Here is a 23861-nt window from a genome sequence, read left to right as displayed (position 1 = left end):
AGTGATCAATTTCCAATGCTCTATAGATTCAAGATCAGTTCCTGTGGATTGGAGGGTAGCTAATGTTATCCCACTTTTTAAGAAAGGACGGAGAGAGAAAACGAAAAATTATAGACCAGTTAGTCTGACATCAGTGGTGGGGAAGATGCTGGAGTCAATTATAAAAGACGAAATTGCAGAGCATTTGGATAGCAGTAACAGGATCGTTCCGAGTCAGCATGGATTTACGAAGGGGAAATCATGCTTGACTAATCTTCTGGAATTTTTTGAGGATGTAACTAGGAAAATTGACAGGGGAGAGCCGGTGGATGTGGTGTACCTCGACTTCCAGAAAGCCTTCGACAAGGTCCCACATAGGAGATTAGTAGGCAAAATTAGAGCACATGGTATTGGAGGTAGGGTACTGACATGGATAGAAAATTGGTTGACAGACAGAAAGCAAAGAGTAGGGATAAATGGGTCCCTTTCAGAATGGCAGGCAGTGACTAGTGGGGTACCGCAAGGCTCGGTGCTGGGACCGCAGCTATTTACAATATACATTAATGACTTGGATGAAGGGATTAAAAGTACCATTTGCAAATTTGCAGATGATACAAAGCTGGGTGGTAGTGTGAGCTGTGAGGAAGATGCTATGAGGTTGCAGGGTGACTTGGACAGGTTGTGTGAGTGGGCGGATGCATGGCAGATGCAGTTTAATGTGGATAAGTGTGAGGTTATCGACTTTGGTGGCAAGAATAGGAAGGCAGATTATTATCTGAATGGTGTCAAGTTAGGAAAAGGCGACGTACAACGAGATCTGGGTGTCCTAGTGCATCAGTCACTGAAAGGAAGCATGCAGGTACAGCAGGCAGTGAAGAAAGCGAATGGAATGTTGGCCTTCATAACAAGAGGAGTTGATTATAGGAGCAAAGCGGTCCTTCTGCAGTTGTACAGGGCCCGAGTGAGACCGCACCTGTGTGCAGTTTTGGTCTCCAAATTTGAGGAAGGATATTCTTGTTGTTGAGGGCGTGCAGCGTAGGTTTACTAGGTTAATTCCCGGAATGGCGGGACTGTCGTATGTTGAAAGACTGGAGCGACTAGGCTTGTATACACTGGAATTTAGAAGGATGAGAGGGGATCTTATCGAAACATAAGATTATTAAGGGGTTGGACACGTTAGAGGAAGGAAACATGTTCCCAATGTTGGGGGAGTCTAGAATCAGGGGCCAGTTTAAGAATATGGGGTAGGCCATTTAGAACGGAGATGAGGAAAAGCTTTTTCAGTCAGAGAGTTGTAAATCTGTGGAATTCACTGCCTCAGAAGGCAGTGGAGGCCAATTCTCTGAATGCATTCAAGAGAGAGCACTTAAGGATAGCGGAGTCAGGGGGTATGGGGAGAAGGCAGGAACGGAGTATTGATTGAGAATGATCAGCCATGATCACATTGAATGGTGGTACTGGCTTGAAGGGCCGAATGGCCTACTCCTGCACCTATTGTCTATAAACCCAGATCTGACAAAATAGTAATTTCTATCTTGGTTTAGCAGAATTTCAACAAAGCAATAGAATTGCAGAAAAATTCCAATTATTTGGTGCTCTCAGGTTTTTGTTGGCGCTGAACTAACAGATTTTATGGACTACTGGATATTGATTTTATTAATACCCAAAGCAATATTATGTTACCTTTTTGTAAAAATAACATGCTACAGAGTTGAGTTTTTTTCATTTAATCTGGCGAGACGAAAAGTGAGAAATAGAACACAGTGAGTTCCAGTTTGCATTTTCAACATCAAATCAAGCTCAAACATACAATTAAACTCAGGAACAGTTTATTTCCCTCCATTGTCAGACTTCTGAATGGTCCTTCGTCTAGCTAAGTAACTTTTTGATTCACCTCTACCCCATTGAGGACATTGTAGCGCATCGATCCTTAGACAAAGTCCAATTCTGCACTCTATCTTTTCCTTTGTACTTGAGTTTGAAGTGATTATATCTATATATGATATATCTGATCTGTTTGAATGGCACTCAAATCAAAGCTTTTCACTGTAACTCATTACATGTGATAATACACCTAAATGAACTGCATATCTGGCTCACTGTACACAAGTCACAGAGCCAAACAAGGCTACAGTAAAGTCTTCACTCTGAAATTCTTACTTCAGATGCAAACCCAGCCCACAGCATAGAAACCGGCCAAAATCCAGCCTGCAGTCTGGACCTTTACTCCAGCTGTACACCCCTTCACTCTTTGGACCTCCGATTCACATTCTGAACAAATGAGCCAGCTATCTGTATTTCCAAACCACCAGGTAATAAGAGTTGTGCCATACAATCATTGCAATTTGCAGAGGTGGCAAAGTTTTGGCTAATGCTAAACATAATACATAAAACATAAACATCATCCACCGGGTGGCTCCAGCAATGGCTGCCTCGCCAACCGTCTGTCTGTCCTTTCTTCTGTTTTGTTATTTTAACTATGTGTTAAAGAGTATGTTTTAGTGTTCTCTGATTTGTTTTAATGTGGGGGTTGGGGGAAGATTTTTTTCAATCTCTTAACCTGCCGGAGAAGCCATTTTTCTCTGGATCGCATTTCTGGTCGCAGCCTAACATCATAGAGCTGGTGGCCTTGCTCGAGACTGAATTTGAGCCCTGCCATGGGTCTGTGGACCTTCCATCCGCGCCTGCGATCCCTTGCCTGGGATTGACAATCCAACGCGACCTGCAGATTTCAACACCGAGGAGCTCGCAGTCTCGGGTAGAGACTGATGTCGGGAAGCTCCAAGCCGCAGGAGGTTTGACCATCCCCGACTCGAGAGTCTGATCGTCCGGCGTGGGGAGCTGAGATCCCCCCGATGCGGGAGCTTGATCGCCCCGATGCGGAGGGCTCGTCTGCCAGTTGCGGGAGTCAAGATCACCCCGACAACAGAAGGTTTGAGTTCCCCCACTGCGGGAGAACAAAGAAGGGAAGAAGTTTGAACTTTTTTTGCCTTCCATCACAATGAGGAATATGGGGGAGAAGCTGTGGTGGATGTTCATGTTAAAATTTTATTTGGGTGTCTTGTTGCTCTTTATTGGTATGACTGCATGGCAATCTGAATTTCACTGTACCTTAATTGGTACATGTGACAATAAACAAACCTTGAACCATTCAAAAGCATAGAATTTCAAATGAATGCAACAGCGGCATAGCAATTTATTGAGTTGCACAATGAGATCTGGAAATAGGAATCAAATAACACAATCAAGGAAAAATGAAATTCTCACCTCATTTGCAGAAGTGCTATTTTATTTATAATAATAATAATAATAATGTATTTTATTTATATAGCACTTTTCATATACTCAAAGACGCTTTACAGAGATTTAGAGAACATAGGGAAATGAATAAATAGATAAATAAGTAAATAAATAAACGAACAGAGAAAGGAGACAGAAGGTGAAGTGGGGAGAAAGGTAATTTCATCACAATCAGCTCTGACCAGTTGTAAATAAAGCTTTAACCGTAACATAGTGAAAGGGCTCTCTTTACATCCAAGTCATGTAAAAGTGCAGTTAGATAAATAGACCAGAAATGGAAGGTAATATCATACCTGATCCCAATGCTATTCTCACAACACGTTATTGACAGTTGTAAATACTGGCCAGGAGCAGTAATGTTTGCCAACCACAAATCACCAAAACGAATAGCAATGGCCTTCCATCAACCTGGATGAAATCAGCTAACTCAACTAGATTAGGAAATGAAACGGGGTATGGGGTACTGATTGAGAATGATCAGCCATGATCGCATTGAATGGCGGTGCTGGCTCGAAGGGCCGAATGGCCTCCTCCTGCACCTATTGTCTATTGAAACTGGGTCCTTGCGGCCCAAACAGCTTAGCCACTCACCGAACTAGTTTAACAAGCCTCTATTAAAGTTAGTTGCATTAAATGTACAAACAACTTATTCTAAAATGGTACATTTTACACAACAGGATACAGATCAACAAATAACATAAGCAATTTTGCAAATTCACCCATAACCTTACCTCTCGCTTCCAGGAATAGTGATTCTATAGAATCTGTGCCTCAGATGGTGCTTATCGCCATGGTAGCAAACTGTGCAAAGGTCATAATTGGTACACTCTGCACACTTCCAACGAATTCCAATAATCGGCTGCTGACGGCATGTATCGCACATTGTTCCATCATGCTTGATTCCTTAGAAAAATGTCAACAAAAGAAAGGTTAGCTTAAGTTCCCATTTGGATTTTAAATAGAGATAGCTTTCACAGCAAATGCTCACTGGCCCCATGAGGCACCTCCCAAAAAGCACAAGTTGACACCTCAGCTCATCACATTAATAGCACTATTCCAGCAGATTACAGGGGATCTATACCATTCAATCAAATGGAGCTCGTCTTTTGGGGGAAAGTGACTCCCAAATTTCCACTCAACCTGAAGGAATGCTTCCTGACATATACAAAGTATCTAACTCCAATGTTAAGATTACATCGTCTGCTTCTGACCACAATCTATTAACTTTTCAACTGATTTTTGGACATGCGCATGATCTTGCAGTTAGTTTTGAATTTGTACCGTGAATAGTGTTGTATCCACCAAGTTTTAATTTTCATTGTTTAGAAAATTCTTATTTCCCTTTTTTACATTTAAAGTGGATACCCTTGAATTCCAATAGAACTCCAATGCCAGGTTTGCACACTCAAAATATATTTATTTGCAACTTAACTGTTCTGTTTCTTCCCATCCTATTTGCTGCATGCCAATTAATTAGGTGTAATTAAATATCAATTTATTCAATTATAAAGCTGTGAAGTCAGAACATACCCAACATCCCAGCTAACTCCACATCAAAACAGTTTCAAATTCTACATTGTTATTTGTTTTTCATTTAAACGAATGATTCCATAGAACATCATTGATTCATTTTGGGGCGAGGGGGTGTAACCACAGAAAGATGGAAATAATCAACGGATTAGGAATGTTCTGTGGAGAAGGAACAATTAACATTTCAAGTTGATGGTATTCCATTAGAATAAAGATAAGTTAGAGACCAAATGTTGCTGATAAGCAGGGTGAAGAGACAATAGACAATAGGAGGTATTTATTCACAAAATGCTGGAGTAACTCAGCAGGTCAGGCAGCATCTCGGGAGAGAAGGAATGGGTGAAGTTTCGGGTCGAGACCCAGCATTTTGTGAATAAATACCTTCGATTTGTACCAGCATCTGCAGTTATTTTCTTATACGAATAGACAATAGGTGCAGGAGGAGGCCATTCGGCCCCTCGGGCCAGCACCGCCATACAATGTGATCATGGCTGATCATTCTCAATCAGTACTCCGTTCCTGCCTTCTCCCCATACCCCCTGACTCCGCTATCCTTAAGAGCTCTATCTCGCTCTCTCTTGAATGCATTCAGAGAATTGGTCTCCACTGCCTTCTGAGGCAGAGAATTCCACAGATTCACAACTCTGACTGAAAAAGTTTTTCCTCATCTCAGTTCTAAAGAGGAGAGAATATGAGGTGGTAGCAGCGTCCCAATTTAGAGATAGCCAGAAAGGCTTATAAATCGTTCAAGTATATTTGATTTCAAACTTTTTTAGTCAACCTTAGATAATGTTTTTTTCTCCATGGGTCTTGCCTGAACTGAATACTCCCAGGATTTTCTGTTTTTATTTCAGCATCTGCAATTTTGTTTTTGTTTTGCTTGTTGAATGCTTCAACAACACCATAGACAGCACTTTATTAGCAACCTTTCTGGCCAAGGCACAGCAGTGTCTGCCGCTGCCACTCATTTCCCACTTAAAAATAATCACTAGATTAGTTTGTTCTTCAAAAATCCAATGATGTTTATTGGATATTACAGCTTAGAAATTAAATAAATTAGATGTTGATATTTTTCTATGCACAACTTAAGTAATATAATCAGAGTAGTATTTGTTTAATACCGAGTTAATTTGTTTTCCTTAATGAAATTACACTCATTATGAAATTGTACAATAGACAATAGGTGCAGGAGTAGGCCATTCAGCCCTTCGAGCCAGCACCACCATTCAATGTGATCATGGCTGATCATTCTCAATCAGTACCCCGTTCCTGCCTTCTCCCCATACCTCCTGACTGCTATCTTTAAGAGCTCTATCTAGCTCTCTCTTGAAAGCATACAGAGAATTGGCCTCCACTGCCTTCTGAGGCAGAGAATTCCACAGATTTACAACTCTCTGACTGAAAAAGTTTTTCCTCATCTCCGTTCTAAATGGCCTACCCCTTATTCTTAAACTGTGGCCCCTGGTTCTGGACTTCCCCAACATTGGGAACATGTTTCCTGCCTCTAACGTGTCCAATCCATTAATAATATTATATGTTTCGATAATATCTCCTCTCATCCTTCTAAATTCCAGTGTATACAAGCCTAGTCGCTCCAGTCTTTCAATATACGACAGTCCCGCCATTCCGGGAATTAACCTAGTGAACCTACGCTGCATGCCCTCAATAGCAAGGATATCCTTCCTCAAATTTGGAGACCAAAACTGCACATAGTACTCCAGGTGCGGTCTCACTAGGGCCCTGTACAACTGCAGAAGGACCTCTTTGCTCCTATACTCAACTCCTCTTGTTATGAAGGCCAACATCCCATTGGTTTTCTTCGCTGCCTGCTGTACCTGCATGCTTCCTTTCAGTGACAGATGCACTAGGACACCCAAATCTCGTTGTACATCCCCTTTTCCTAACTTGACACCATACAGATAATAATCTGCCTTCCCATTCTTACCACCAAAGTGGATAACCTCACATTTATCCACATTAAACTGCATCTGCCATGCATCTGCCCACTCATACAACCTGTCCAAGTCACCCTGCAACCTCATAGCATCTTGCTCACAGTACTGGGTCCTTTATCCATCATGCACCTTGACACACCTGCCATTTTGCTGCATACACTTTTCATCACAATGCTCACTGTTACCTTTGCCTTGCACCAACGTAAAAGGAGAACCTCTGCAAAAATCAAAGACTTGACTGAACAGCTTCACCGTTTAATGTAGCCACTCAGGCGCAATGTAGACTTTGAAAGGAATGCAAAAACTGATGGCATGTTTACCCTTGCAGTCAGCCGCTAATATTTTCATTCACAAGGTGCTTCAGTGAACATTACTTGCAGCTCTCCAGTAACAACATCTCTTTCGGATGTATACAAGGGTTTAACAACAATGCCATCAGCCTTCTAGTTATCATCTTCCCCAGCTGGATTTAGTACCGTATTGTGCAACTTGTGGAGCTTTTTCAATCTCGTTGCCTGTCCTTCAGCCCCCTCCCTCTCTAGCTGCCTGACCCTCGGTCCCCTCCCTCTCTTGCTGTCTCTCCCTCTTCTCTGGCTATCTGTGCCTGTAAAGTGTCAGCAGAGCACAGAATTAAGTGCGAATCTGCGGGGAAGCACACATCCCAATTTAACTTACATATCTTGGTACGAATCCGTCAAGCGGCTTTTAAGTTAATTTCACGGTTTTGTTTTAAATTTCCAGGAAGCTGATTCGACAGTGGTGCAGAGTAACAATTGTTCAGTGTACCCAAAAGAGCAAAATTCAATTTGTCTGCCAATATCTTTTACAAATGCACTGTGCACACTCTTTTAGCTTTTTTTTGTCCAAAGCTGACATTTTGTTCCCAATAATTGAATCCTATTATTTCCACAAACAATGTTATTTTGTTATGTGGTACACTCTTTTGATTATTAACACCTTGCTGCTCCCCGAGCCCTTTGGTCTGAGACCAAGAAACCAGAAGAAATAATATTAATCAGGATTCGAACGCCTTGTTGCTATCCAGTTCTTTCCCGTAGCACCTGTGCACTTGTCAAGTTTGAATAAATCATTCATGGCAAAGTTTGTCTGGAACAGATAGTCCTACTCAAAATCAAGCTTTTGAGAAAAAACACAAAAAGAAAATTGTCAATAAAAATAAAGGCTTTTCAGAACACTATTAGGCAGTTGATTTATTTTTTATTCTGTCTTACAAGACACGTGATTGGAGCCAAATCAAAACGATTTAAGGCAAACTGGGATTAATGGATAAAATATTTTAGTTTTCAAACATCAATAGACAATAGGTGCAGGAGTAGGCCATTCGGCCCTTCGAGCCAGCACCGCCATTCAATGTGATCATGGCTGATCATTCACAATCAGTACCCCGTTCCTGCCTTCTCCCCATACCCCTGGTATCAAGTGGAAGAGAAATGCCCAGATCTATAAGCCTCACCTCTAGATAGCTTAAGTAATGCTGAAGCTTTATAAGGCACTGGTCAGGCTGCATTTGGAGTACTGCGAACAGTTTTGGGCCCCATATCTGAGGAAGGATGTGCTGGAGATGCTGAGCACCCAGAGGAAGTTTATAAGAATTATCTCAGGGATGATTGGGTTAACATATGATGAGCGTTTAAAGGTACTGGGCCTGTACTCAGTTTAGAAGGATGAGGGGAGACCTCATTGAAACTTAGCGAATAGTGAAAAACCTGGCAAGAGTAAATGTGGAGTGGATGTTTCCACCAGTGGGAGAATCTCGGACCAGAGTCTAGAGCCTCAGAATAAAAGGGCGTACCTTTAGAATGATCAGGAGGCATTTCTTTAGTCAGGTGGTGAATCTGTGGAATTCATTGCCACAGGCGACTGTGGAGGTCAAGTCATTGGGTATTTTTAAGGCAAGATTAGCATCGACATCAAAAATTAGCATCGACAAGTTTCCCAGATATTAGGTTCACTTAACTTCAATGCCTTCTAGAAATCAAGTAAATATCTATAAAATTGGATGGTATAATAGGTAGTAAATAAACAAAGTAAGCAGTCCAAATCCTATTGGAATTTTAGGGAAATTATATCCCAACCTTTCTTTCAACTGTCTGTGGGACATGGATGGAAAAAAGAATACACAATATATAACTGGAGATTCAAAATAATCATTAAACGCTACACAGCAATGTAAGTGAAACTTCTCGTGGAAACGGGGCACAGTTGACAAGAATCAGGAGAGTAAGTCATAACTGTAAGATTAGGATAAATGGGTACTTGATAGCCACTGTATACCTATTGGTAAAAAGGCCCATTTACATTCTGTAGACAAAATTCTATACTGTTGAATTTCATTCAATGTTTCTCATTACAAATGGATTTAATGGAGCTCTCTTTCTCTGATGGAAAGGCTACTTAAATCAAAGAGCTAACTACAATAGATGATAAACCATATTTTCCATTTTTTGCAAACTTTGCTTTAAAAAGATTCAAATCAATGAAACAAGTAAAATACTTTGGTATAGTTGGTAAATACATATTGATTCCACGTTAGGATTTGACTTCTGCCATGTCTTCCAAATCTTAATAGCCCAAGGAAATTTAGTGCCATCAGGAAGTGCTGAACATGATTGCAGCCTGAGCCACCTCAAAATGGGAGTGAACATGATCTTGGGAAATGTGAAAGAGCACAACCACTTTGGTCCAAATGACTGGTCCAGTATAGGTACAGGTCCACCAACGATTTTCCAGTTCCCTTGGTTCCAGAGCCTTGTCAGATTATCCGTTTAGTCAGACAAACAGCGGTTATGTAATAATAATTCAACAATACACCTCATACCCACAAATGTTACCCCTCTTGTGTCTCTAAAGCAGTTGACAAACCAATGCTATACGCATCATACAGTTTCTGCATGGAAACGCCACGGTCGAGTTGTTTCAACAGTTCTACCTTGTCTTGTATTCGATATGGACTTGTACTTACACTTGATAACACAACTGTCACTTGGACCTTGCTGAGAAGCCATAGCTAGGGTTCAGTGTAAGCTAAGAATTGCACAAAACTGAGGGATCACCACCAACAACAGTAGATGTAAACGATTATCTTTGGGGACGGACCATGCAAGAGCACGCACCACACGTGATGCCATCCATGGCCTCCCAGTGAATTTCAAAAGCACTCTTGTAATTTTGTCCAGATTAAAGGAGGTACCACACCGGCAGTTGCTAGAACATTGGTGGTAGAACTGTACTCCAACAGGAAAAAGTAACCTTTCTCCTTAATTATAACATGACATTTAATCTTTTGAAATTGCAGAAGCATTGTGAACAGATCACTTAAATTCTATATATTATTCTTATTGGCAAATGGACAAGGCTAAAATTTGTGATATTGTTTGAATGACCACTCAATTAAATATGTTAAAGATCAATTAAAATTTAGAAAGAAGTCATGTAACAAATACAGGAAGTCTCCAAGTTACGATGGGATTCAGTTCCCGAGAACAGTTTGTAATTTGAACTGTTTGCAGTCTGTACTGAACAAATACAGTATGTGGGAGAGGATCCCAGAAAGAACGATGACGGGAGAGCAACTAAGCACAGGATGTGCAACCATCAGTTGGCCTCAGCGAATGAGCAAGTCTGCTCAGGGCCCCCACTAATACTTGGCTCAACCCGACCCAACCCAATTGTCGCAGCTTGGGGACTGGGAGTGGGAAGAAAAGGCAAGTGAAAACACCCTGTTCCTACCCGCAAGATGTCACCCGCAAGAGTATAGGAGCAGGTAGGTTCTTCTGCAGTTGTACAGGGCCTTGGTGAGACCGCACCTGGAGTATTGTGTACAGTTTTGGTCTCCTAATCTGAGGAAAGACATTCTAGCCTTAGAGGAAGTACAGAGAAGGTTCACCAGATTGATCCCTGGGATGGCAGGACTTTCATATGAAGAAAGACTGGATAGCCTAGGCTTGTACTCACTGGAATTTAGAAGACTGAGGGGGGATCTTATAGAAACATATAAAATTCTTAAGGGGTTGGAGAGGCGAGATGCGGGAAGATTGTTCCCGATGTTGGGGAAGTCCAGAACCAGGGGTCACAGCTTAAGGATAAGGGGGAAGTCTTTTAGGACCGAGATGAGAAAACATTTCTTCACACAGAGAGTGGTGAGTCTGTGGAATTTTCTGTCACAGAAGGTAGTTGAGGCCAGTTCATTGGCTATATTTAAGAGGGAGTTAGATGTGGCCCTTGTGGCTAAAGGGATCAGGGGGTATGGAGAGAAGGCAGGTACGGGATACTGAGTTGGATGATCAGCCATGATCATATTGAATGGCGGTGCAGGCTCGAAGGGCCGAATGGCCTACTCCTACACCTATTTTCTATGTTTCTGTGTTTCAACCCGACCTAACCCAATTGTCACAGCTTGGGGACTGGGAGTGGGAAGAAAAGATAAGTGGAAACACCCTGTTCCTACCCGCAAGATGTCATCTGTAGCCCTGCTGCAGCTGACAATTCCATCCACATCCATCCTGGTCCAGACCTCCCAACATTTGATTTTACAAATTCAGAATTTTGATGTCTAAAATTCAGAATTTTACATCAAAATTCCTAATATGGCGCGTAATGCAACTTTTCATCCAAAAAAAAAGTATGCATGCCAAATGCACGTACGCGTTGCGCTCCATTCATGTGTGACAAACGACTATTATTTCCAACAGTCTGTAGTTCTTGGACTACATGTACAATGTCAGGCCGATCACGAGTATATTCTACTATTATAGAAAGGTTATTGAACAGAAACACTTTTTACAACAAAGAAAAAATTGTTTTGTTTTGTCTTGTCTATTTTGCTTTTTCCTTACACATACCAATTCTCTTGGTATTGAATAAAAGAACAATGGTCATAAAATGTATGACTAAGTTATGAAGAAAGATTTTCATTTAAAAAACAGCACATACGTAATGTAATTGAAGACATACTTGCTCCAGTGGTCTTCAACAGCAAATCACAACGGTCCATGTTCCCCCCTACCCTACCCCCCCACTCGCCTCCCCCGCACCCCTTTCTCCCCCCACGCCTTCCCACTCCCTCTACTCCCCACCCCTCCACCCCCCACTCTCCTCCACCCCTTCCCCCCCAAATCCACTCCCCCACCCCTCCTCCCCCACTCCCCTTGCACCCCCACTCTCCTCCCCCACACCTTAATCCTCTCCCCCACATCCCCTCTCAACATCAACAGGCCTCACGCTCCACAGCGAGGAGCAGCCAGCGGCGAGCCGAGGCCAGTGGCGAAAGGCGAGGCGAGGCCGGGCCAGCGACCAGGCGAGGCCGGGCGAGCGACGAGATGAGGCGAGGCTAGTGGCGAGGCCGGGCCAGCAGCGAGGTGAGACCAGCGGCGAGGCAAGGCGAGTACAGTGGCAAGGCGAGGCGTGTACAGCAGCGAGACCGGGCCAGCAGTGGGGCGAGGCCAGGCTAGTGGCGAGGCGAGTACAGCGGCGAGGCAAGACCAGCGGCGAGGCGAGAACAGCGATGAGGCTGGGCCAGCGGCGGGGCGAGTACAGCGTCGAGGCCGGGCCAGCGTCGAGGCGAGCGTCGAGGCATGTTTTTTGCGGAAAAATGTGATACGAAATCTGAATGGCGGAAATGAAATAAGAAAGCGGTAACTTTCCGCCAAATTCGGAAGGGTTGGGAGGTCTGCTGCTGACCTTTCAAATGCACGCCTGTATTTTTGTGTCTATCTTCGGTTTAAACCAGCATCTGCAGGACCTTCCAACACATTTTATCTGCTCCACTGCGAAATCCCCTCAAGGTATGTCTACTTTGAAGAAGTTTAGATTTAGATTTAGATTTAGAGATACAACGCAGAAACAGGCCCTTCGGCCCACCGAGTCCGCGCCGCCCAGTGATCCCCACACATTAACACTATCCTGCACACACTAGGGACAATTTTTACATTTACCCAGTCAATTAACCTACATACCTGTACGTCTTTGGAGTGTGGGAGGAAACCGAAGATCTCGGAGAAAACCCACGCAGGTCACGGGAAGAACGTACAAACTCCGTACAGACGGCGCCCGTAGTCAGGATCCGGCGCTGCATTCGCTGTAAGGCAGCAACTCTACCGCAGCGCCACCGTGCCGCCTCTTCTCCTCACTCTGACGAGAGTTCTCCAACATCCTCTCGCTGCTCCTCATTTGTAATTCTTCCTGCTCTCCAATATCTTTAATTCATTGGTCTTTATCTCACTACACCATCGCCTACATCTCTCGTTTCCCTTATCCCTAAACAGTTTGAAGGGTCTCCCCCCGAAACGTCACCTATTCCTTCTCTCCAGAGATGCTGCCTGACTCCAGATTTTGTGTCTATCTTCAGTTTAAACCAGCATCTGCAGTTCCTTCCTACGCACCTGTATATATTGGTTGCCCAAATTAGGGTATTCATAATCCAACGAGAACTGTGCATGTTTAAGCAGATAACCTCAAGGTAATTCATCTCAGATAATGGCCTAAACTATTTCTCCCCAAAGGCTTTCCAACATCTTCATCGACATTTAAAAATCTAATAAAATTTAGCTGCAGAACCTTTCATTTTTAGGATTTTATTTTCCCTCCATTGTAATCTACTCAACATGTTCAGACAAATAAATGGCAATATGATAACCTGAGGTAATGACCAACTGTTGGAAGGTGTGGAAAAATATACGGAAATAACATTTTTCCCTGAGGGAACGCAGATGTCCTCCAATCAGCTTCACTAAACTTCTCCCTTGCCAAGAAGAACAGAGAGCCAGCATTTACCGTACCATACTATTTAGTAGCAAAGCACATAGTCTGATGTTATATAAACTGCACAATTTAATATTGAAATAAGACACCCAGTGACATTTTCACTGTAGCCATTCTGTATCTGTGTCTCATGCATTCAATGCTACATCATCTACCTCAATATATAATAATTTTTAAATAAAACCTTTGCAACTGCAAGCTGTCCCTCAATATCATAAACTGCTTCAGGTAACTAAGTAATCTCAGTCACACTTAAAAGTTACCCAATTCAGATTAACAGTTTAGTAAAAAAAAGGTAATAAATTATTTGTTTTTTCAGAATTCGTCATCAAAGACATTCTTTACTTAGATCAGTGAATCTAACTGGATCAGGTTTCAGCCATGCAGTCTAATTTGTCTTAATACAGTTGAAAGAGCTGCTCTGAATAATCAACTGCTGGCCAAGGGAAATATTTTCAGTCGAGATCACAGCATTTCAAAGCAATCTTAGAAAATACCAGTTACAGAATGCTTTTCAAATTTATTAGGCTGAAGTTATATTTAAGAGCTGTTAGGGGGATCATATTATTGCTGATATTCAATGAACTATTGCTTAAAATGTCACATAATGCACAAATGATATTAGAGCTTGTACTCTCCCACTCCCGCTGGCGTAATAAAGACTCTAATGTTTTACCACTTTATGGTATTGTTGTTTATCTATAGAATCGAATATTAACAGTACAAGTAGACTACATTGCAGCTCTTCAGGGTGGCACAACAGTGTAATGGTAGAGTTGCATGCAAAAAAACAGCTTTTCACTGTACATAAACTAAACTAAACCAAAGAGGCTTGTTATTTGTAAAAAAAGTTCTAAATTTTGAATCAGGGTTTGCCATTAATGCTTGTAATGCAATGCTCCTGTTGGAAGCTGTACGGTGTAAGCAGCATCCCTTTCCTTCGTTTGCCGCAAACTTATTTTCAAGATTAACTGTGAACTGTGAACCTTACACATAACCTTTCACAAATCAAACTTAACATGCATTAGCATCCTACCAAAAGTAATCAATAACATTGATAGATTGATTGTTTGCCTTTATCTGAGGAGGTGTGGATTGCTCGGGACAGAACATCAAATCTGTTGTACAATGCTTTAGGTAGAACCTTACTTGAAGTACAACATTACGGTATGGGTGCTCTTCACAGTAAAGATATATTGGCCTAAGCATTGATCCAATAGAGCTTAAAGATTTAAGGAGACATGCTGCATACATTTGGTCTGTATTCCCTCAAATTTAGATACATCAAGTGGACTAAAATGTGTTTAAAATTATGCAACAAATTAATGGAATGGATTTGCCAATTTTCTGGCGAAAGAAAAATCTCACAAATAGGAAATAGTTGAAACTGTTCCTTTGTGGTTTTCCATAGAGACGGATAATGGCATGGCCAAAACCACAATTCCCCAAGTGACATCACGAGACCCTTTTCAAGATCACACCAATGTCTCTGACGAAAGACAGCATCTACTCCCAATGTTGCACTAAAGTGTTAGTACATAATGGACGCTGAAGTCTTGGAGTTGACTCTGAACAAACTAACTGCTGATTCAGTGGTGAAATTCATACCAAGCCAGTTTATAATTTACAAACACATGTTGAAAGGCAGCGTCTGCAAAAAAATTCAAGTACTTCTCAATTTTTGTTGTGGCAAATGTCTCATTCTATTTATTATAGATTATCCTTGATACTTGCCCCCTTGATCTGAAACCCTTGATTATAAACACCCAAACGATGGGAAACATCAACTTTGTCTACCCTGACAAGCATTTTATCAATTTTAGACATGTCAGTGAAATTACATTGCTCATTCTTATATGCCCAGTTTGCTTAATCTCTCCTATATGATAAAAACACTATGCAAGAATGCAATCTAGTAAATGTTCAAAAACTGTTCCCTTCTCCAATAGACCAGACCTGTAATCAATATTCCAAAATGCAGTGTCACCAGGTCGTTATATAATTGCAGGAAGAATTTTCTACTCATGTACTTTTTGCAATAAAGGCCAAGGTGCCATTTGTTTTATTAATGATACCTTGGTTTACTGGGTCCATGAATAAAGGCACATATATCCCTTTGAACAGCAACACTTTTCAATCTCCCAACATTAAAAAAAATCTCACCATTTAGAATTTTCCATATCCATATTGTATCCATGCGTTTGTTTGGTCATTCATTTCACCTAGCTCTGTTTTTCTGACGTCTCATCTCATTCTCCTCACAGTCCACCCTGCCAATTTAGCAGGTGAGCCATTTCTCTGGCCTTCCCGCTACAATGTTAATATGGCCCATTCATTCAAACCTCGGTACACTGGTAACCATAATTCATAATTGTGAAATAGTGTTAATTGTAGTAACACTGAAGCTGAGCTTCCTCCATATTCTAAATGCATAGGTCATGTTTACCACTCAGTTAAGAGCTTGTTGAGTTCATTCTGCCATCGTTTATAAACTGAGTAGGTTCAGCAAAATATCAGGAGGAAATTCATGCTCAATTTCTCAAAGCAAAATGGAGCAATTAATGCATGCAAGCACATATTCCCCAAATGTAATTTCTTAAGCCAAAGTTACTCTCACAGTAAACAACAACACTTTCTTCAATTACATCAGAAAATCCATTCAAGGCAACAAATGTTGAAAGTCTGTAACTGGAGCTGAGTGATAGATAAGGTGGCAAATGCTTGTATTGTCATCATAGAGTAGTTTCAAGTTCAACGACCTCAAATGTTTAGATGACAGCACAGCTTACGGCCTAATTACTACAGAATTCTTGCTCAATTCCCAGTATTTAGTTATTCCCTTTGTATTCAAATATCTTTCTTGAGGATCCATAGTGCTCAAAATGTAAAATCATTCAGACATAAAACCTTCTGCAAGAAGAAATTTCTCATCAACTGCTATTTACATTCCCAACTCTGCGGAGATTCTGTCCAAAAGACTATGCAATGGAGGAAACAGACTCTCAATTTCTACCTTACCAGTCCCTCAAAAAGTCAACAGATTATTTTACTTCCTAATTGCATATTGTATCTTCATCATACATTCCTGTGTTCCGTAGAAGCACAATCAAATCGATCTTTCATGTTTTCTCACCGTTTAAGAAGATTATTTATTCTATTCTTTCTACAAAAATAACGTCCCAATTTTCAACAATACACTTTAATGCCAGATTGTTTGCACTACCCACATACACCACCATAAATTATTTATAACTGTCTACCAGCTCACTTTGCTACACAGCTTGATAGTCAACAAGGTTGGATGTAATAAGTTATCAGTGTTAGATTGTAAACATCTTGGTATCAGCCGGGTATTTGGTCATATATATTGATATTCTAACAATTAAATTAGACAAGTATCCCAGTTTATAACATTAATATTTCTACTTGTAATACCTAATTATTGCTTATTACACCTATAAACCTGCATGACAACCCATCGCTAGATTCTGCAAATATCCATTTCCTCTGAAAGTCATTACATCTGACACAAGAAATCTGGCAGAATTACACAAGTACAATTAGATAATTAGATTTAGGTTTACTGTCACGTGTACAGTGAAAAGCTTTGTTTTTTGCATCCTTTCCAATCAGATAATACGAGACACAAATGTAATCGAGTCAGTTTTGATATAAAGGTCCATGATAATAGCAGAAAATTCCAGAATCAATAAGTGAAGAAAAAAAAATCACAATGATCCAAAGATCACAAAAAGCTTTGGAAACAATTCAAACTGGACAGTGATTTAATTTAAAGCTTAACTGTAAATTCTGCCTTAATAACAAATAATTAAAGCCGCCCATAAAACCTATATGACATTTTGCAAATCTTATGCAAAATGTTATCCAAGTTTGTATAGAATAAGAAATACTGAGCATGTCTGGTGATGGGTTTTGGGGGTGTGTGAAGTGTCATTTCAAATAAAAACAATCAAGGCTTGTTATTATTTTTGAAACAACCAGGTTTATAAATAAATTGAATAACTTTAACTACAAGTACACTGTTTTTACACAACTAAATAAATCCCTCCCAAACCGCACAAAAAAAGGCATCTCACGAAAACCGAAACAGAGAACGTTTCACAAAACGAAAACGCAAATAGAGAAGGGTCTCGACCCGAAACGTCACCCATTCCTTCTCTCCCGAGATGCTGCCTGACCTGCTGAGTTACTCCAGCATTTTGTGAATATAACGCAAATATTAAATTCCAAATGCTGAGGTACTGAGTTACTCCAGCATTTTTGTGAAATAAATACCTTCGATTAGTACCAGCATCTGCAGTTATTTTCATACTCAAAAGAAAGGTTATTTTTGTTTCTAACAAACTTGATCCTGAACAATTGAGTTATTTTAATTTTGGGCGACAACGGTCAATTGATTTGTTAATTACTCTCAAATGCAGTGATTTACCTCCTCTGTGGCTACAATTTCGAATGAATTGCACTGCATTTGAGTCCATGCATTAATTGTGAATGAAGGGAATTTCACAGAAGCTTTTAAACTGTGTTGTGTTCATCGGGTTTAATGAGGATTCTCGGCCTGACGTCGGGGTGGGGCCTGGCCCTGGATGCACCGTACATATTTTCAGGGATGTTTGACAATGATGACCCCCCCCGGCCCCGGCTTCCCCTCCCTACCTACCTGTCGGTGCGCTGTCCAGAATGCGCAGGTCGTAGGCCCCGGAGCAGCGGTAGTTGGCTGCGGTGCCGTTATCCCAGACCACCACCACCTCCTCGGCGCTCTCGAAGCTCCTGACGGTGCCCACATGCCCCTCTCCCCCGTCCTGTTTGCCCCACTTCCAGTCAGGGCCCCGCACCACTCGGGCCCCGACTCCCTCCATCATCACCCGGTTGTTCCTGGTGCCGCTCATGGTGAGTCCGAGGAGTAGCGCGGCCCGTGGAGGAGGAGGAGGATGATGGCGGCGGCGGCACCCCCTCGGCCTGCACGGGGGACGCCGCACAACCGGGTTTTTTTTTGTGTGTGCTGGGAAATCCGGGACCTCCACACAATCGAGAGAAGGGAGGGTGGCACCGCGCATGTGCGGTCACGGCCTGTTCGCCTTGCCGCCGCCATCTTTAATCCTGGCAACGCCGCGTCCATCTGTCGGATGATTCTCATGTGAAGAGTGATGACCCTCTCTCTTCATACAGGGGGGGAGGGAGAGGAGGGAGGATGGCACCGCGCATGTGCGGTCACGGCCAGTTCGCCTTGCCGCCGCCATCTTTAATGCTGGCAACGCCGCGTCCATCTGTCGGATAATTCTCACGCGAAGAGAGATGACCCTCGCTCTTCATACAGGGAGGGGGAAGATGGCACCGCGCATGTGCGGTCACGGCCTGTTCGCCTTGCCGCCGCCATCTTTAATCCTGGCAACGCATCCATCTGTCGGTTGATTCTCATGTGAAGAGAGATGACCCTCGCTCTTCATACGGGGGGGGGGGGGGAGACTGTATGTAAACAAAATCGACGATTAACACGTCAAAAGAGTCGTGACCGCTTGCACTTCACGGTAAGTTCAGTATAGGCAGGTTTTAGGATATCAGCATATTAGTCAAGTGTCTTAACAAAGCAAATAGAAGTCAAGTCAATTTTATTTGTATAGCACATTTGAAAAACAACCCACGTTGACCAAAGTGCTGTACATCAGTTCAGGTACTAAGAAATGAGCACACAAACATAACAACACATACATAAACAGTTCACAGCGCCCCCTCAGAGGGCCTCAAACGCCAGGGAGTAGAAATAGGTTTTGAGCCTGGACTTAAAGGAGTCGATGGAGGGGGCAGTTCTGATGGGGAGAGGGATGCTGTTCCACAGTCTAGGAGCTGCAACCGCAAAAGCGCGGTCACCCCTGAGCTTAAGCCTAGACCGCGGGATAGTCAGTAGCCCCAAGTTGGCCGACCTGAGGGACCTGGAGATAGAGTGGTGGGCTAGAAGATTTTTGATATAGGGTGGGGGGGGCAAGCCCGTGTATGTGAATAGGAGGAGCTTGAAGTTGATTCTGTACCGTACTGGGAGCCAGTGGAGAGAGGCCAGAATCGGGGTGATGTGGTCCCTTTTACGGGTACCCGTCAGGAGTCTCGCTGCGGCGTTTTGGACCAATTACAGGCGGGACAGGGATGATTGGCTGATCCCAGTGTTAATAGGGAGTTGCAGTAGTCTAGGCGGGAGGAAATGAATGCCTGGAGAGAGATGACCCTCGCTCTTCATACAGGGGGAGGGAAACACTGTAAACAAAATCGACGATTAACACGTCAAAAGAGTTGTGACCGTTGCACTTCACGGTAAGTACAGTATAGGCATGTTTTTAGGATATCAGCATATTAGTCGAGTGTCTTAACAAAGCAAATAGAAGTCTCGACCTTCTTAAAATACATTTTCACGCATGATGTGCTACATGCATTGCAGACAAGCGGGCATGCAGAAAGGAGCGCAGCAACTTCAACAGACCAGAGACCACGTACAAATGTGACCTTTGCGACAGACTTGTCATTCCCACATTGGTCTCTTCAGCCACAAACGATGCTGCTCTAGCCGCTTGCAGCCAACTAGGGTGCATCACCAATGGTCTGCCATGACCGGGGGGGAGGGGGGCCTAAGTCCCTAAGGTACATCCGTCAAAGAGAACACCTACAAGTCCTTGGTCAGGCCCAAACTGGAGTATTGTGGAGCCCTATGGAATCTTTTCAACAACAACCACAACAAGATCACCCAGGAGAAAATACAACGCCGAGCAGCCCGCTTTGTATGTAATGACTACAAGTGCAAATCAAGCGTGAATAATATGCTGACTTCTCTCGGATGGGATACCCTAGAGCTCAGCAGAATCGGGCTAAGACTTATTGCAATTTACAAGGAGATTCACAAAATCACACCATCAAATCTCCCGTCATCCCAGAACACCAACTGCCATGAAACAAGACAAAATACCGGTCCCTACATCATCAACTCGCTAAATTTCAATAAACGTTGCTACCAATTTTCCCTTTACCCAAGGACGATAAGGGAATGGAATATGTTACCACCCAACACACGTGTGGTGTTACGTCATTTACAAAAGGGGATTGAGCAACTAGATCTCAACTTGGTCAAAAAGGCCCACTTCAAAATTTAATCACTACTCTACTCCGACGTGCGCAAGATAACCACTTATGAGGTGTTTGCGCAGTAATCAACCAGAACGAGTGCAGCCATCAGGCTATTAAACACCACAACCTCCAAATTAGCTCTGAACTACATTGGTTTTGTCTTTTTTTGCACTATTATTGTTTGTTTATATATATATATATATTTATATATATGTGTGTGTATATATATATATATATATATATATGTGTGTGTGTGCGTATATATATATATGTATGTGTCAATGTATATATATGTAAGAAGGAACTGCAGATGCTGGTTTAAACTGAAGGTAGACACAAAATGCTGGAGTAACTCAACGGAACAGGTAGCATCTCTGGAGAGAAGGAATGGATGGCGTTTTGGGTGGAGACCCTTTTTCAGACTGAAGGTCACGGGAAAGGGAAACGAGAGACGAAGAGGATGATGTAGAGAGATACAGACCAAATAAATGATATGCAAGAAAGTGACAACGATAAAGGAAACAGACCATTGTTAGCAGTTTGCTAGGTAAGAACAAAAAGCTGGTGTGACGGGTGTGGGAGGGATGGAGAGAGAGTGAATGCAGGGGTTACTTGAAGTTAGAGAAATCAATATTAATTACATTACAACCTTGGGTTGTAAGCTGCCCAAGTGAAATATGAGATGTTCCTCAAATTTGTGTTTAGCCTCACGCTGACAATGGAGGAGGCCTAGGACAGTAAGGTCAGTGTGGGAATGAGATGGGGAATTCAAATGTTTAGCAACCAGGAGATCAGGTAGGTCAAATTCAAATTCAAAAATAGATTTGAATGAAATTGTCGTTACCATGCAGTCATAAACAATAAAGAGCACAAGACACACAATTACATAAGTTTAACACAGACAACCATCACAGTGATTCCTCCAGGCACACCCTCACTGTGATGGAAGGCAAAGAAAAGTCTTATCTCCTCCTCATTCTTCTCCCGCGGTCAGGCAGTCAGACTGCTGCTTCGAGGCGATCGAGGCTCCCGACATTGAAACCCCCGCCGGGCGATGGAAGGTCCCATGGCCGAGCCAAGCAGGCTGATGAAGGTCCTGAACCCCCACCGGGCGATGGAAGGTACCGCGGCCGAGCCACGCAGGGCGATGAAGGCCCTGAGAACGGGTCGATCGAACCTTGCGATTCGGGGCGGTCGAAGCTGCTAGGCTGGAGCTCCCGAAAGCCGGTCGCCAGCCAGGGACCTGCTAACTCCCGATGTTACGGTCCACAGAGCCCGCGGTCGAAGCCTCCGAAGATGGAGTCGCAGCCACAGTCACAGCGCCACCACAACCTCCGAAAGTCGGCCAGCTCAGAGATGGTAAGTCCAGGCCCTGCGACCGGAGTCTTCAAGGTCGATCCCAGCTGGAGGCTGCCAACTCCACGGTGTTAGGCCGTAGCGCGAACGGAGATACGACACGGGAAAGGGTCGCATCTCCGTTGAGGAAGAGATTTTTTTTTAATGTTTCCCCCACCCCCCCACATATACGCAGCTAAAAATAGGTCATTACATACATCTAAACGCTAACAATAGACAAAGAAAGAAAAAAGACAGACAGACTACCAGAGAGCCGCAGCTGCAAGGCGCAGCCACTTCCGGAGTACTTCCACTTCCGCAGCCACTTCCACTTCCAGGCGGACTGAGCGAAGGTGTTCAGCGAAAGAATAGCCCAGTCTACGTAAAAGGCTGGAGTAAGTCAGCGGGACAGGGGGCATCTCTGGAGAGAAGGAATGGGTGACGTTTCGGGTCAAAACCCTTCTTCAGATGATGGTGTAAACCAGCATCTGCATTTCCTTCCTAATTATTCAGCCTGCCAATCAAAAAGTCAGTTGAGCGAACTACAATGAAGTAAAGCACCACAGTTAACCTTATGTACATTGATTTTATCCAATTACTTTTGCACTTCTGGGTGTGGACCTTGACCATGCATGTATATATAATTTATTTGCATTATTAAGCGTATCAAAGTTGTGCTAAGGTCATTACCACTAAAACAGCATATAATTCATTTTCAAAAGGATTCACTGCATCGCAATTGGGAGCAATGGTGCTTACTAATTCTTAATCGAATTAGATTTTCTCTGCAGTTTTAAGGATATTTTTGCATATTTGATCAAGATCTGAAAACGTAATTGATATCTTGAATTGGGAAGTTAATACTTCATGTAGCTTAGCTGATTTCTGAATTAGGTCAGTAGAACAAGGCAGCTTGATTCAAGTAAATGTATTGTGATTTGCTGGGAATAATTATGATCCTTAGAATCTTCTGGACAGGGTTTTGATTACCTGGGCAAGCCAAGAAGAATTTCGTCCCGTCGGATACATAGCTGCATGTGGAGATCTGAGGTGCGAATCTGAGAGATAATATATGTGGAAGCAACACTTGCGAATATTGCAGCATGTAATAAATGTGTAATCATGATGTAGCCACAATTAGTGTAGGCTGGTGTTGCCTTTTTTGCATGTTATCCACAGTTCTGCCATCAGCACAGATTTAATTAAGCTACACGGAGTAATTTTTAAACTGTGGCCCCTGGTTCTGGACTCCCCCAACATTGGGAACATGTTTCCTGCCTCTAACGTGTCCAACCCCTTAATAATCTTATACGTTTCGATAAGATCCCCTCTCATCCTTCTAAATTCCAGTGTATGCAAGCCTAGTCGCTCCAGTCTTTCAACATATGACAGTCCCGCCATTCCGGGAATTAACCTAGTAAACCTATGCTGCACGCCCTCAATAGCAAGACTTGATATATTCTTAAGGTGATAGTAGGCTGACTTTGTCCGTGGTTTTTAACATTGCCGATTGAAGCTGAGTGCTGACTTTTAATCGTTCCTCTTTGGCTCCAAAAACAACGACCTCAGTTTTGTCTTGAAGAAAGTTTTGGCACATCCAATCGTTGATTTGTTCGATGCACTTACTCAGTGTTTGTATTGGACCATAGTCCATAAGTGATATGGTTATTTAAATTTGTGTGTCGTCTGCATAATTATGGTAACTTAGTTTGTTGTTTTCCATAATCTGAGCCAGTGGAAGCATGTAGATGTTAAACAGAAGATGCCCTACAATAGAGCCCTGGGGAACTCTGCTCTGATGTGTAATTACCAGCATGCAGGTACAGCAGGCAGTGAAGAAAGCTAATGGCATGT

At 42.6% G+C, this 23861-nt stretch overlaps 1 protein-coding gene across 1 annotated transcript in view; it reads right to left on the bottom strand.

Moving 5' to 3' along the window:
• Positions 1-18597, bottom strand: part of mib1 (MIB E3 ubiquitin protein ligase 1) — a 125711-nt gene extending 107114 nt beyond the window's left edge. Inside the window, exons 1-2 of the mRNA XM_078398243.1 lie at positions 18226-18597; positions 4011-4182 (exon numbers count right to left, since the gene is read on the bottom strand). Coding sequence (XP_078254369.1) covers positions 4011-4182; positions 18226-18454 — 401 coding nt within the window. The 5' untranslated portion in view covers positions 18455-18597. The remainder of the gene's footprint in view (positions 1-4010; positions 4183-18225) is intronic.
• Between the last annotated feature and the right edge of the window lie 5264 nt (positions 18598-23861).

Source organism: Rhinoraja longicauda, chromosome 4 (genome assembly GCF_053455715.1).
Source record: "Rhinoraja longicauda isolate Sanriku21f chromosome 4, sRhiLon1.1, whole genome shotgun sequence".
In the NCBI taxonomy this organism is placed as follows: Eukaryota; Metazoa; Chordata; class Chondrichthyes; order Rajiformes; family Arhynchobatidae; genus Rhinoraja; species Rhinoraja longicauda.
This window is presented reverse-complemented; position numbering and strand designations above follow the sequence as displayed.